This window comes from Sceloporus occidentalis, unplaced genomic scaffold (genome assembly GCF_023333645.1).
Source record: "Sceloporus occidentalis isolate IW3139 unplaced genomic scaffold, rSceOcc1.0.p SCAF_1, whole genome shotgun sequence".
NCBI lineage: Eukaryota > Metazoa > Chordata > Lepidosauria > Squamata > Phrynosomatidae > Sceloporus > Sceloporus occidentalis.
The window spans coordinates 10,162,024-10,176,578 of NW_028316981.1; the positions used below are offsets into that span (position 1 = coordinate 10,162,024).

The window sequence follows — 14,555 nt, forward strand, 5'->3', positions numbered from 1 at the left end:
TTGAAAACCAGTAGTTTTTAGCATACCACAGGACTCTTTGAAAATACAAAGCCACTTTCAAGTACATGAGACCATTGGTCTGTCCAGTCTAATGCTGTCTGTTGTGCTCTGTTTTTGGAAGTGCCTCTCTGTTGGCCTCAAGTAGAAGACGATGTTTCTCATCATCTATTACCTGAAATCTTTTTAGCTGGAGATGCCAAGGATCAAAGTTATGATCTTCTGCATGGGTAGGAGGTGCTCATAGGCAGATTATCTCCAGATAAAGCTTCCCTGAAACTCAAAAAAATGCAATGTGTGTGTATGTGTGCTTTTCTGTCCTCCTTTTAGATGGAAGTTTTAGATGGAAATCATAAGTCTGAAGGCCTCATTTCTGCCCCTAGAACTCGTTATGGGCAACAGATTACTAAAACAAACAAACAAATGGAGAGGTATTTCACCTTTGGGGGTGGTGGTACAAAAAACGTGATCTGGGGTCTGGAGAGGTTGAGAGCCCCAAAAATCACATTGAGGATCTACCTGTGACCCCAGGGCCTCACCTTCCCCACCTCTTTTTTAGATGGACTTTTCCCATTGCGAGAAGGTGTGAAGCCAGGGAGAGTCTTTTCTTGCCTTTCAGGAGGAATATCCCTTCAGATTCCTGTGAGTTCTCTGATGCTTAACAAGATGTGCGGTTTGACGGAAGCCCTTCCCACAGGCTGAGCAGATGTAGGGTCTTTCTCCTGTGTGGATTCTCTGGTGTCGAAGAAGGTGTGAGTGGCAATTAAAGCCCCGGTTGCAGTCTGGACACTTTAACGTTTCTTTCCCTTTGTAAGCACTCTTGTGGTAATGAAGGCTCAGGTTTAAACTGTTTCTTTCATCGCACCTGACACATCGATGGGGTAGCTTCCCTGCCTGCGTCATCTGGCCTAAGCTTTTCCCACAAACTGTACATTTATTAAGACTCTCACTTGGGTGCACTATTCTCTGATGTCTATTGAGGGTCGTTCTGCAGGTGAAGCTCTTCCCACAAATGAGGCACATATTCTTTCTTGTCCCTTGGGGTCCTGTTTTGGGGATGGTGAATTTAAAGCAGGCACCCTCCTGGTCCGCCACAGATTGTGATTTCCAGTCTTCTGCTTGTCTTCTGTCTTCTGTCTTTTGCCCATCTTGGTTCTCTTGCTCAGAGGCTTCTGTTCCTTTCAATGTCACCTGAAGGAGTTCCCCCTCATTCTGAATCATCCATCTGTTACCTGCTGCAAAAAACAGATATAAAGAAATAAACATTAAGATTAATGCCCTCCCTTGGAAAATGTGAATAGGAGGCTGGAAAATAATTGCGCTACAGTTTTCATCAGTCATCTCCAGGCATGAGATGAAGGTGCAAATTCTCCAGTTTTAGAGGATTCTGCTCCAAACAATTATTATTATTGTTGTTGTTGTTGTTGTTGCTGTTGTTGTTGTTTATTTCTATAGCACTGTACATGTACACAACTGCAGTAGGCTGAACATAATTTAATGTATGTTTCATATACATCTTATAAACATATTCTGCCAGTAATTTTATACATAACATTGTTTGTGTATACTGAACCATCAGAAAGCGAAAGTACCACTATCTTAGCCATCTTGTAGACAATTTTGTATTTTGGAATATTTTAGATTTCAGAATTCCAGATAAGGGAGATTCAACCTGTAACTCCATAATAAGAAATGTCAACTTTTCAATGTAGTAAGTAATTTTGGAAATATCAAGTCAAAAGCTTTCATGGCCAGCATACATAATTTTTTGTGGGTTTTTCAGGCTATGTAGCCATGTTCTAGAAGAGTTTATTCCTGACGCTTCACCAGCATCTGTGGCTGGCATCTTCAGAGAAAGATGGAAATACTTCATAACTATCTTTTTTTGATACGTTGCGTAGCCTTCGCTCCCGTTCCCTGAAGTTGCTCACCTGTGTGGACATTCACATGTCTCACAAGGTTTTCTCTCCGAGTGAAGCTTCGACCACAGACTTTACATAAGTGTGATTTCTCCCCTGTGTGGAGTTGCTGGTGCCGAAAAAGGTTTGCTCTCCGTGTGAAACTCTGTCCACATATTGTGCATATATGGAGCGTTGGTCCTGCATGAATTCTCTGATGTCTCTTAAAGTTGGTCTTCTGGATCAGGTTTTTCCTAAAGATATTGTAGGTATTCCTTCTGATTTCCGGTTGTGGGATTGTTATTTCAGGGTGCTCCTCCCAGGAATTGGGCACAGGTTTATTCCAGTTTTCTGTTTGGCTTTGCTCTACATGCTTTCCCAGTTCACCTGGATTCACAAAGTTGACTTCCATCTCTTGTCTTGCCACATCATATTCAATCAGCAACTCATCCTCTCCTGGAACAGAGGGAAATATTATTTTCAGAAGTAGGAGTCCACCATCTCTGGTCTTGGAAAGAAAGAGGGATTATTAATAGACATTACTCCCCACAATCTGGGAAATTCTACTTTTAGCACTACAACTCCCAGCATTCCAAGAGTTGTAGTAAAAAGACCCTCACTATCCCATGCTCCCCTGCCTGAAAGTTAGAGAATCTAATTAAGAGCCAGTCTAGGTGTGAGGGCAAACCAAGCCTAAACTCTTCCTAGAAAGCCAAAATGACTACAATGAGGCTGTCATATTTTGGACACATCATGAGACATGACCCATTGGAAAAGATAATGCTGAGAAAAATTAAAGGCCATAGGAAAAGAAGAAGGTTGTGTTACAAATGAATTGATAGTATATTAGTATATTATTTTAGTATTCTAGCATTTTATAGGGTTGCATTTTATTTTTATTTTTTATTATATATGTCTGATGTTCTTTTCCTTTGGTAAAAAATGCATTATTAATAAAGTTACTATTTTTATTATATTATTAATCAAGGAAGCCATAGCCCTGAACTTGCAAGACCTGATCAGGATAATTGATGGCTGGGGGTCTTGGAGGTCTCTTACGATCACTGTTAAGTTGCAGCTGACCTGATGGAAAACTGCAAAACCCATAAAATCAAGCAATTCTGGACTGCACTGTTTCCCCATTCCTTGTAAATGTAAACATTCCTTCTTGCAGAAGCTTCTATTTTCTCATACAAGTAGAAGTCCATTCTTAAGTAGGTACAGCAGGAACTGAAACAAAATGTTGCAGCATGAAATGGACTATCACTGCTGTTCACTCCAGTGTGGAGTTATAACATTCTCTTTCCTACTCCTGAGTAGGCAAGGAATCCCCTGAAGATCATCTAGCTACCACCACCAATTTATCATCTGTGAGTCAGGCTGCATTTGCACTGCAGAAATAATACAGATTGACATTGCTTTAACTGCCAAGCTCCATGCTATGGAATTCTGGAATTTGTAGTTTGGTGAGTTATTTAGCCGTCTGTGTCAGAGAGCTGTGGAGCCACAACAAACTACAAATCCCAGGATTCCACAGGAGAGAGAGCCATGGTAGTTTAAGCAGCATCAAACTGCATTATTTTTGCAGTGCAAATGCAGCCTCAATAACTCAGTGGAAAGTTACTCAGGGATTAACTCGCACTTTCTCCACCTCTGATTCTGCAGGCACTTTCTCCCCCTGCTTCTGGGTGTGTACACACTCCAAGCACGGCATGGGAAAAGAGTGTGGGGAAAATGAGATCTTTAAAGGAAAGTTGTTTTCCAAGTGAGTAATCTAACATTAGCAAGAGGGTATCTTTTACTGGAAGGCATCTTCCTTTAGGCATTACTTCAGAGAAGTTACAAAGTTATAAGCAATCTAGGTGATATTCATCTAAGGTTAAAAACAAATATAAGGCCCCAACATGACTCACTAAACATTCTTATTCTACTCATAATACAGATAGAGATCTGCTTTGATACAGATCTGGTTCCTGGATGTTCATGGGGGGGATGCTGGAGTCCTAGATGCTTTTGCCCAACCTGCAACCAAGAGTCCCCCAGGTGAGGCAGATGCCTCTATCTCTCTCTTTCTCTGTTTCATGGTACCCCCCTAAGTTTTTATAAACCTCATACTGGGAAGCATATCAAAGTTTCAGTCCATTCTGCCCAGCTGGCCATCCATATCGGGCAATTTCTCTCCCAATCTCTGTTGTTGATGCATTTTGCAGCCCCAATAAATGTAATTTGAACTGACACATGCTTAAACCTCTGTTTACCTGGAGGGGTGATCATACCCCTCAGTGAGTTGTCCTGCTTAGGGAGGTGACAAAAGCTTGTTGCTGTTCATTAAGCATACAAGATTTTTGTTTTTTCAATGCTTGGCTCAAGTATTTATGAGCTAGGAAATTTGGACATAAGCATGAGAATCTGCAGACGTTTCATTTGCAAAATAGGCAAGGGGCATGGATTTCAGTGAGAGTTGATGTTTCATTTTTGCCTTAAGTGATAAAAGTAACAGCACCTCAATCATTCATTTTAATTGTGTAAATCTCAGTCAAGGCAATTTGAGGGGAAGGAGAGAGGGAATTCCACTGTAAAGATAAATGCAGGCCATCCTTCCTTGTTAGACACTGGGAAGGGAGTTTTATGTACAAATCACTAATTATAATCCTCATTTCTTCAGGAATTTGTCAGCAATGGTTCACTTGTCTGTGAGGGGTGACTGAGCTGAAATACCTTGTTTAGTACAGAGAAGTAAGATGAATAACAAAATTTCCTGACCCACTTCATAGCCAGGAAGAATAAAGACACACATTTACATCACTAGCCCAGAGAATGTGAAAGCCCATTATCACAGGAGTGGTGCAAAAGGGACTTTTGCAATGCACTGTACAATAAGCTACCTTTGCACCAAGTTTGGAAACTTTAGTTAGTTCAAAACACAGCAGCCAGACTTATCACTGGTATATCTAGGAGTGAGCATATCACAGCAATATTCAAATCACTCCACTGGCTGCCAGTTAGTTCCTGGGCAATGTACAAAGTGTCGGTTCTTACCCTTAAAGCCCTACATGGTTTGGGTCCAAGTTACCTACAAGATCACCTCCTCCTATATAATCTGCCTCTGGAGGACATTTACTTCAACTGACCAGGACTAGACTGGCAACTGTGATTCAGAGGATCTTTCTGCCGGCTGCCCCTAGACGAGATTCAACAATGAAACATGCTGTCTGATTTTAAAGCATTATTAAAGATCTATCTCTTCTGGCAGGCCTATTTAGTTGATTTTAAAATATGAACTTTAAATTGGTATATGTTTAATTCTATGTCTGGTTGATTTTAATTTGTAATGGTATTCTTAAACCATGTTTATATGTTTTAAACTATGTGTTTAAATAGTTTCATGTGTCTAGTTATATATTGTGTTTTAATCTATGTTGTACCCCGCCATGAGCCTTGGGGAGTGGTGGGTAAGAAATAAATTTAAGATCATTGTTGCTGTAATTCTGTTCTATAGTTCCCACCCCGATAGGGTTGCCATGATAGGATTGCCTGTTCTGAATTCCTTCCCCACTCCCAAAAAACTGATTCCTCCAGCCCTAGATTCCTTACATTTCTGTCAACTTCACACTTCTCTCAAGCTTGCTGATATCTCCTTCTAATATATGGATGGTACTATATGGGCTATAAGGAGATCGGCACTCACAGCTGGAATGCTGGAAATAGAAGGATGGTTCCATACCAAGCAAACTAGGACTGTCCACAGTGCCACTTTCTTGTTTGACCTTTGTGTAGAGCTCGGAAGAAGCTTCATCTGTTGTGGGAAAACTGACAGCCACTTCTGTAGGTGTTGGCAGTACCTAGAAGAGGAAAAGAATTGGCCATAACGGGAAAAAGAGAAAGGCTTGGAAAAGTTACCACAGATTTTATATCCATTATATATGGATACAATCATCCACATCTTGAAAATGTTTCAAAAATATATAAATTCCAAAAAGCAAACCTTGATTTTACCATTTTATATAAGGAACACCATTTTACTATGCCATTGTATTTAATGGAAGTATCCACAGATTTTGGTTTCAAAATGGAGTTGAAGACTATATCATTCAGGAAAGTATTCCCAGGCACTGTGTGATTGTTATCTGACTGTTTTTTATACTTGCTCTGATATGTGATATTCGATGTTTTTAATTTGTTGCTTGCTTATTTTATCTAATGCTATTTTGTATTATTATCTATTGTTTTATATATGTATTTTGTTATTATCTTGTAGAATGTACGCCATTGGCAGGTTTCATTTTTATCAATTTTTTAACTGAATGTACAGTGCTGTGTAAATCTACAGTGCTATATAAATAATAATAATAATAATAATAATAATAATAATGGGGGTGGAAGATCCTGGAACTAAACATCAACAGATATCAAGGACTCATTGTATTACAGACATAGCTCAGTTAACAAGCCTCTGACAAAGAAGGTCCTTTTCACAAAGGCTTTTGACACCTTAACAGCTCCCTCTTTTCCTCCTTGTCCTCTGTCTAGCTGAAACTTTTTATCAGCATTAGCACTGAGCTAATGGTGAAGGAGTCTTGGAGAAACAGATTGGCAGTATTGGGTTGCAGCAGCACTTTGAATTGTACTGAAAAGCATACCAGTAGCCAGTGGAGCTGTTGCAACAAGGGAGTTGTGTGGTCTTATAGCCAAGCCCCAGTTAACAATCTGACTGGACCCTTTAGAAGGGATCAAGTTTCTGAATACCTTCCAAACAAAGGTTGATGGAAGTTGTACACCAAAACGTCAGGAAGTTCAAATCTGCCACTGCTTGTCTACAAAGATCCACCCAAGGATCTCAGGTTCATTCCCAATCTCAGTACACTTCTGAACAGTTACAGAGTAAACCCTTGGCTCACCTGGCCTTTCCATCCTTTGGGCTCTTGCTGTCCCATCAGGAACTGCTCAGCCAGGGCCACCGCCTGGTAGCAGGACTCTGGGCTCCCTTCCCGGACCCAGCTCTGCATCTCCAATGGGAGGATGACCAGAAACTGTTCCAGGATCAGCTGTTCCAGAATCTGCTCTTTTGTGCAACTCTCTGGGGTCAGCCACTGATAGCAGAGGTGGTGGAGGTGACTGCAAACCTCTCGGGGGCCCTCAGCCTCTGGGTAGCGGAAAAGCCGGAAGTGTTGGCGCCGCACCTCCGCACGGTCAACATTCTCACCCGGGATTTCTTTGTTCGCTCCTCCGTTGTCCCCATTCTCCTCAGAGTTCTGCTTACGCAATATCTCCAGGACGGTCGGAGAGAGTGTGACAGCCACCTCTCCTTGAGACACAGGGCTGAAATTGGTGGCCATTTCAGAAGGAACCAGAGCCGACTTGGTCACTTCCCACCGCATGGTTTTTGGTAATTGTGGGGTTTCCCACTGAGGGATGTGCGCAGCCTTCAGGGAATCCTGCCACTGGAATTCCCAACTCTGGGTCGATCTCTCCTCAGCTTCCAGCCTCGCTTGTCCCAACGCGGTCCAACTCAGAGACTCTCCATTAGGTCCCTGCTGGGCAAGGCAAAGGCTCCGTCCTCCATTTCTTCTCCCTTCTCCGATACAGATGCCCAGCTGAACCAAGGACTCCTGCTCAGCCTGCATTGCCTCCCACAACAGACAACCTTAAGCCAACCTGAGCCACATACCAGGAAAACCTCATTCACTTTCTATACACAAAACAGGATGGAAGGATGCTCAGGCTTCAACTCTGGACCAGTAATGGCTCACTTTGGCCTACCAGATTTAGTGGGTGCTTCTTTGGAACAGAAGTGTTCTCCTGAGAAAAATGTGGCTCCCTAGGAACTCACTATCAACTCGCCTCCCATGGATTAGCAAGATGACTTCTTCCTGAAACAAAGAAACAGCAATGAACCTTGGTATCTACCATCTTCTCTTCCTTCCCAATAAGGCCAAACCATCTCCTCTTTAACTGATCAGATAGTAGACAGTGGATGCAGGTGGCATCTGTATCAACTGCTTTGGCCTGAACTTTTTAAAAAAAGAAATATTTTTTTATTATTAACACAATCACAAACAAACATTCAGGTTCATATCAATTTTCTATATCTAAAAATTATACACTTCTTCTTCCTTGTCTTCTCATTTTTTCTGTTTTCCTTTTTAACTCATTTTACTCCTGGTTTTATTTTCTTCTAATTTGACCCCATATATTGATTCCAGATGATGTTTTATATGTTTATAAATTTTAAATTAATAGACATTAATAGCCTTTCTTTCTGTTAATGATTCCTTCCAAACCAAGGATGAAATTTGTACCCCACTGTCACCTCATATATGTTAGCAATGGTTCCCATTCTTTCTTAAATTTACTTCATGATCTCATTCTCAGCAATTGTGTTTATTTGTCCATTTCCATTTAGTTATATAATTCCCATAACCAGTCATTAAAGTCTGGACATTTTTTAGAATGCTTTAGCCTAGACTTTTAAATTCTTTTTAAAAGTTCCAATATGCTGAAACTGTTTGGAGAACAGGGTTTTTCAGCACCTCAATTAGCTCCTTTAAAGCTCAAATTAAAACCTAGAATAGATGCATCGCAGGCAAGGAAGCCCTCAGCATTATACATGGTGAGCATTGAAAAAGAACTTTCTCCAGTGTAGTAAAACCAGGACTTGCAGAACTGAAGCACGGTGAGATGATGGTCCAAAACACACTACAGAAATAATCCAGTTTAAGACCACTTTAACCGCCCTGGCTCAGTGCTAGGGAATCCTGGGAAGTGTAGTTTATTGTGGCACCAGAGCTCTCTGAAAGAGAAGGCTAAATGTTTCACAAAACTACAGTTCCCAAATTCCCTAGCATTGAGCCAGGACAGTTAAACCAGTCTCAAATTATTTCTGCAGTGTTAATTTGATTTACAGATTCCTAGAGAGAACATATTAATCAAAGCAGCAAATAAGGCGCAAATGCGGAAGGGTGACTGTAATTTGTTTAACAAATTGTTTAATTGCTTTTTGAAGCTTTGTATCTGCATTTTTAATGCTTTTTGAAGCTTTATATCTGCATTTTTAATGCTATTGTGTTGTTTTTTATGTTGTACTGTTTTAAAATTTTTGTTAGCTGCCTTGAATCCCTGTATCAGGAGAAAGGCAGGATAATAATAATAATAATAATAATAATAATAATAATAATAATAATGTGTTTCTATCCTGTCTTTCCTCCAATGAGCTCAAGGAGGTCCTACTTATCTCCCCTTTGTACAACAGCCCTGCAGAGGAGGCCAGACAGAATTCAGAAGCCTTGCCCAAGTTCAACCCAGTGTGTTTCCTGGCTCCGCAGTGACTTGACACCAGGGCCTCACAAGTCCCAGGTCAACCCTCTCACCACTGCACCATACTGTCTCTCCTAGGGGTTCATCTACACTGTTGAAATAATGCAGTTTGGCACCACTTTTAAGTACTGTAGCTCTATCCTATGGAACCCTGGGATTTGTAGTTGCACTTTAGCCGTCTCTGCCAGAGAGCCAGTGTGGCATAGTAGTTTGTGTGCTGGACTAGGACTCTGCAGACCAGGGTTCAATTCCCAGCTCAGCCATGAAACCCACTGGGTGACCTTGGATAAGTCACACTCTCTCAGCCTTGGGGGAAGGCAATGGCAAACCCACCAGTGTGGACTTCCAAAAATATGTAGTCAGAATATCTCATAGTACTGGGGCTGCCTTAAGCTTTCTGGAAGATGCTGGGGTGATGACAGTGATTCCCCATTTGGCCACAGAAACCCAGTGGGTGACCTTGGGCAAGTCACACTCTCTCAACCTTGGGTAAAACAATAGCAAAGCCGCTCTGAACAAATCTTGCCAAGCGACCCCCAGGATAAGTTTTCTTAGGATTGCCACAACAACAATAAGCTAGTGCAGGTGCCTCAACAAACTACGTTTTTAACATGAAAGCTATAAATCCCTCCCTCTACCGTGGCCTTCTGCTTATCATTTTTGGATTAAATATCCTTTACTGCAATCTTTTATTGTACTTCTCTCTTGTGGTCCTATATTCTCCTTCTACCACCTACATCTTAAACTCTTGTTATTTATTCTCCATCCTGTACTTTTTCCTTTATTTCTCTCCGTTTTCTCTATGCCGCTACTTCTGCTTATTTATATACCTATATTGTTTCCTGATCTCTAAGATCCCTCTCAGTGTTGTTAATATTTATAACTATTTTTCTTTCCAATAACTCATTCATAGTTCCCAAATGTCCTCCTTCTCACTAGTTGACTTATCTTTTAGATATAGAGTTAATCTGTCCATTTCCATTATGTCCAGTGTTCTTAATAGCCAGTCGTCTACAGTTGGCATCTCTGGAGTTTTCCCATTGTTTTGCAAAGACAATGCATTATTTCTACAATCCTGCAGTGGTTCCCAAAGTTTGGCCTTCCAGGTGTTTTGTACTTCAACTCCCAGGTGCCCAAGCCAGCTAGTCCAAAACATTTGGAGAACCAAAGTTTGGGAATCACTGATAGAGGCACCGTAGGCCTTTTATTCAGCAACATAATCTAATTCAATAAGGACAGACCCCATTGGGAAGCCTAAAAAGAACCCAGGATGCAATGCAATTCAGGGCAGTGCAATGGAATGCAATGCAACTACAAATCCCTTCCACTTTCCTCCTTTCCCCTCTCTCAGTTCCCTCATTTTCTGAGCCAGAGTGATGTGTAGTAGTTTCAGCATTGGATTAGGACTCTGGAGACCAGGCTCTGCCTTTATGGAAGCCCACCTGGAACCAGTCACACTCTCTCAGCCTCAAATCACACTTTGTCAGCCTCAATGGCAAGCAAACTTGGCAAGAAAACCCCATGAGAGGGTTGTTGGGTGAAAGGACTTGAAGGCACACATTAACAACAAAAGAGAAGGAAAACAGATGCACCAAATAAAATGTTGTTGTTGTTGTTTTTATATTCCCCATAATCCTAATCCTATTTTTGGAGGGTTTTTCCTTCCCATAATCTGATTCCCTTAAACCAAGCCAACCCACTGGCTCCCACTCACATGGAATCCCAGCAAAGGCCCCTCAGGGTTTCATTCAGAGAGATTGAAAAACCCACTTTTCTGGGGAAGAGGAGGAGCCTGGAGGACCATCTTGCAGCAAAAAACCTCCCAGTCCTCTAAGACCAGGCCTCTCTAGGAGATCCTGCCTCCATCCCTTTAACCCTTGGGTGTCCAGCAGGACTGAAACAGAGAGTTAATTTTTTTATTAACACAAGCACAAAGAAACATACACATTCACATCAGTTTTCTTGAGTTGATGTCCAAAACACACACTGCAGAAATAACCCAGTTTGAGACTGCTTTAACTGCCCTGGCTCAATGCCAGGGAATTCTAAGAACTCTAGTTTTGTGACACATTTAGCTTTCTCTGTCAGAGAAAGCTCTGGGACCAGGGACGTAGCCAGGATTTTAGGAAGGGGGGGGGGGTCCAGACTAAGTGCCACCATTATAATGGGGCTTGGGTGCGGCGGCGCAGCAGCACACACCATTCATTTTTCTAATGGAAGGGGGGGGTCAGGACCCCAAGAACCCCCCCCTTGGCTACGTCCCTGCTGGGACCACAATAAACTACAAACCCCAGGATTCCCTAGCAGTTAAAGCTATCTCAAACTGGATTATTTTTGCAGTGTGTTTTGAACCAAAGCTTCTTGTTGGGTGCCTTCAAGTTGTTTCATTTCTTCAAGTCAATCCTATCCTGGTTTTATTTCTTTTGACCCTTTGCCTTCCTCTGAGGCTGAGAGAGTGTGGCCTGTCCAAGTGGGGATTCGAATCCTGGGTCCAAAACACACTGCAGAAATAATCCAGTTTGAGACCACTTCAACTGCCTTGGCTCACTGCCAGGGGATCTTGGGACCCTTGTCTCTCAGGCTGCATCCACACTGCTGACATAAATCCAGTTTGACACCTCTTTAACTGTTACAGCCTCAATGCTATGGAATTCTGGGATTTGTAATTTTGTGAGACATTTAGGCAGCTTCTCTGTCAGACAGCTCTGGTGCCACAATAAACTACAGTACTATTCTTAGGATTCCCAAGTACTGAGCCAGGGCAGTTAAAGCAGTCTCAAACTGGATTATTTCTGCAGTGTGTCTCAGTCCAACACTAACCTGTACACAGCACTTTCTCAAATGGAGGGCTGCAAAACTCATAGCTCTTCTCTTTTCAGTTTCCTTGGAGGCAACTGCTCATTCTCAGCCTCCAGAGAGGATGTTTCGGAGTTTCAAATCCTCCTTTAGGAAAACCACTGAAAAATCCCACAGATGACTTCACAGCTCTTTGGAGGCCTCTCATCTGTCAATCTGTCTGTCAATTTAAGTGTTGATATATTGCCTTTTTTAATGGTCTCTGCTACCCACTCAGGTTAAAACCATGATTGAAGAGATAAGAAGACCTGCAAAAATCAAGATCAACAGCTTCTGAAAGCAACCACAAAACAAGAAAATGACACCAATCCAAATGTTTCTGATTGCAGTGCTTTATGCACTGAGTATTTAGTACTAAAAAAACTGAGTGTGGCATAGTGGTTTGGGTGTTGGACGACGACTCTGGGAGACCAGGGTTCGATTCCCTGCTCGGCCATGGAAACCCGCTGGGAGACCTTGGGCAAGTCACACTCTCAGACTCAGTGGATGGCAATGGTAGACCTCCTCTGAATGGCCTCAGAGGGAGCCATCAGGCAGACCCAGAAACATCAGGGACTGCCTGAAGGACGAGACTTCTCCCTCCTTTAACTGTCACCTTATATTTGTTTTGTATTCAATTTTTACTGTACACCGCTATGATCATTGCGGAATATAAATAAAACATATTATTATTATTATTATTAAATCTGGCCAAGAAAACCCCAGGATAGGGTCTCCATAAGTTGGAAATGGCTTGACAGCATGCAGCAATTTAGTATTAAAGCATATAGCAAAGTCTTGCACTGTATATATCATGAAGAGCTATGGAACGCTCTTAAAGACATGGGAGTGGCAACACATCCAATAGTCTTATATTTTTATAGTGTTTTACCCTGGGCTGTTTTAGATTTGTTAGCCGCCTCGAGTCCCTGTACTGGGATGAAGCCGGGATATGAATCATCATCATCATCATCATCATCATCATCATCATCATCATCATCATCATCATCCTGATGAGAAATCTGTACTTAAGACAAGAGATAACTGCTAAAACAGAATATGGAGAAACAGAACAGTTCCCAATTGGCAAAGGGGTCAGGCAAGGCTGCATTTTATCATCCTACATGTTCAACTTGTCTGCAGAAAGTATCATGAGAAGGAGGAGTGAAGATTTGAGGAAGGAGCATCAACCATCTCAGATACGTGGATGACACCATACTACTAACAGAAAAACATCACAGACTTGGAACAATGACTAAGGAAGGTCAAAGAAGAAAGGGCAAAGGCAAGCTTAACACAAATAAAAAGAAAACAAATTACCATGGCATGGCTGCATCCGCACTGCAGAAATCATCCAGGTTGACACCACTTTAACTGCCGTGGCTCAATGCTATGGAATTCTGGGATTTGTAGTTTGTTGAAGCACTAGAGCTCTCCGGCCAAAAAGGCAAGATATGCGGATGACACCATATTACTAGCAGAAAACATCACAGACTTGGGAAAACTACTAAGCAAGGTCAAAGAGGAAAGTGGAAAGGCAGGCTCACTGCTGAACAAGAAAACAAAAATAATGACTATGGAAGAAATACCAAGACAATGAGGAAATCGAAACAGTCAAAGAGTTCCTGTCTCTTGGATCAAACATTGATAAGAATGGAAACTGCTGTCAAGAAATCAGAAGAAGGCTAGGAATGGAAAGGGCAGCCATGAAAGAATTACGCAAGATCCTAACACTTTATCACACTAACGGTTATAGTGCTATTGTTCCGCTTTAACTGCTATGGCTGCATCTGGTGGCATTTTGCAGAATACACTGCAGAATCAATGCAGTTTGACACTGCTTTAACTACCATGGCTCAGTGCTATGATATCCTGGGATTTGTAGCCAGCATGGTGTAGTGGTTTTAGCATTGACCAGGAGACCAGGGTTCAAATCCCTGCTCAGACAGTGGGTGACCTTGAGCAAGTCACGCTCTCTCAGCCTCAGAGTCTGGCAATGGCAAACCCCCTCTGAACAAAACAGTGCCAAGAAAACCCCATGATAGGTTTGCCTTAGGGCCTCCATACATCAGAAATGACTTGAAGGCACACAGCAACACCAGAACTCTCCCAGAGAAGACGTTAAACTACTCAAACTGCATTAATTCTGCAGTCTGGATCCAGCCATACTGAGCAGGGTGACCAGATGCCCTCACTGCAAAGGAGGAGAAGGCACTGCCAAAAATGTAGGACATTAAAGAAAAAAGCAGCACATAACCAAATAACATAGGAATGTTCAAATGGAGGACATTGGCGGGACAGGAGGCTGAAATGGAAGGTATGTCCTGGAAAAGGAGAACCTCTGGTCACCCTGGTTTAGGAGGGTCATCCTCTCAGGCTGAGAGAGTGTGACTTGCCCAAGGTCACCCAGTGGGTTTCCATGTCGGATCCAGGATTCAAACCCTCGTCTTCAGAGTCCTAGACCTAGTCCAACATTCAAACTACACTTGATTTGTAGTTTTGAACATTGAG

General features: G+C 42.1%; 1 protein-coding gene across 3 annotated transcripts in view; it reads right to left on the reverse strand.

The window, feature by feature from the left end:
• Positions 1–14,555, reverse strand: part of LOC149320679 (uncharacterized) — a 20,212-nt gene continuing 5,657 nt past the window's right edge. Inside the window, exons 1-5 of one of the 3 annotated variants that reach the window (XM_089504708.1) lie at positions 12,937–13,296; positions 6,794–7,765; positions 5,620–5,737; positions 1,929–2,351; positions 1–1,232 (exon numbers count right to left, since the gene is read on the reverse strand). In XM_089504708.1, coding sequence (XP_089360834.1) covers positions 613–1,232; positions 1,929–2,351; positions 5,620–5,737; positions 6,794–7,519 — 1,887 coding nt within the window. In that variant the 5' untranslated portion in view covers positions 7,520–7,765; positions 12,937–13,296 and the 3' untranslated portion in view covers positions 1–612. Of the gene's footprint in view, positions 1,233–1,928; positions 2,352–5,619; positions 5,738–6,793; positions 7,766–12,029; positions 12,296–12,936; positions 13,297–14,555 lie in introns of those variants that run through there. The other 2 variants (XM_089504713.1, XM_089504719.1) reach the window with 2 other exon arrangements.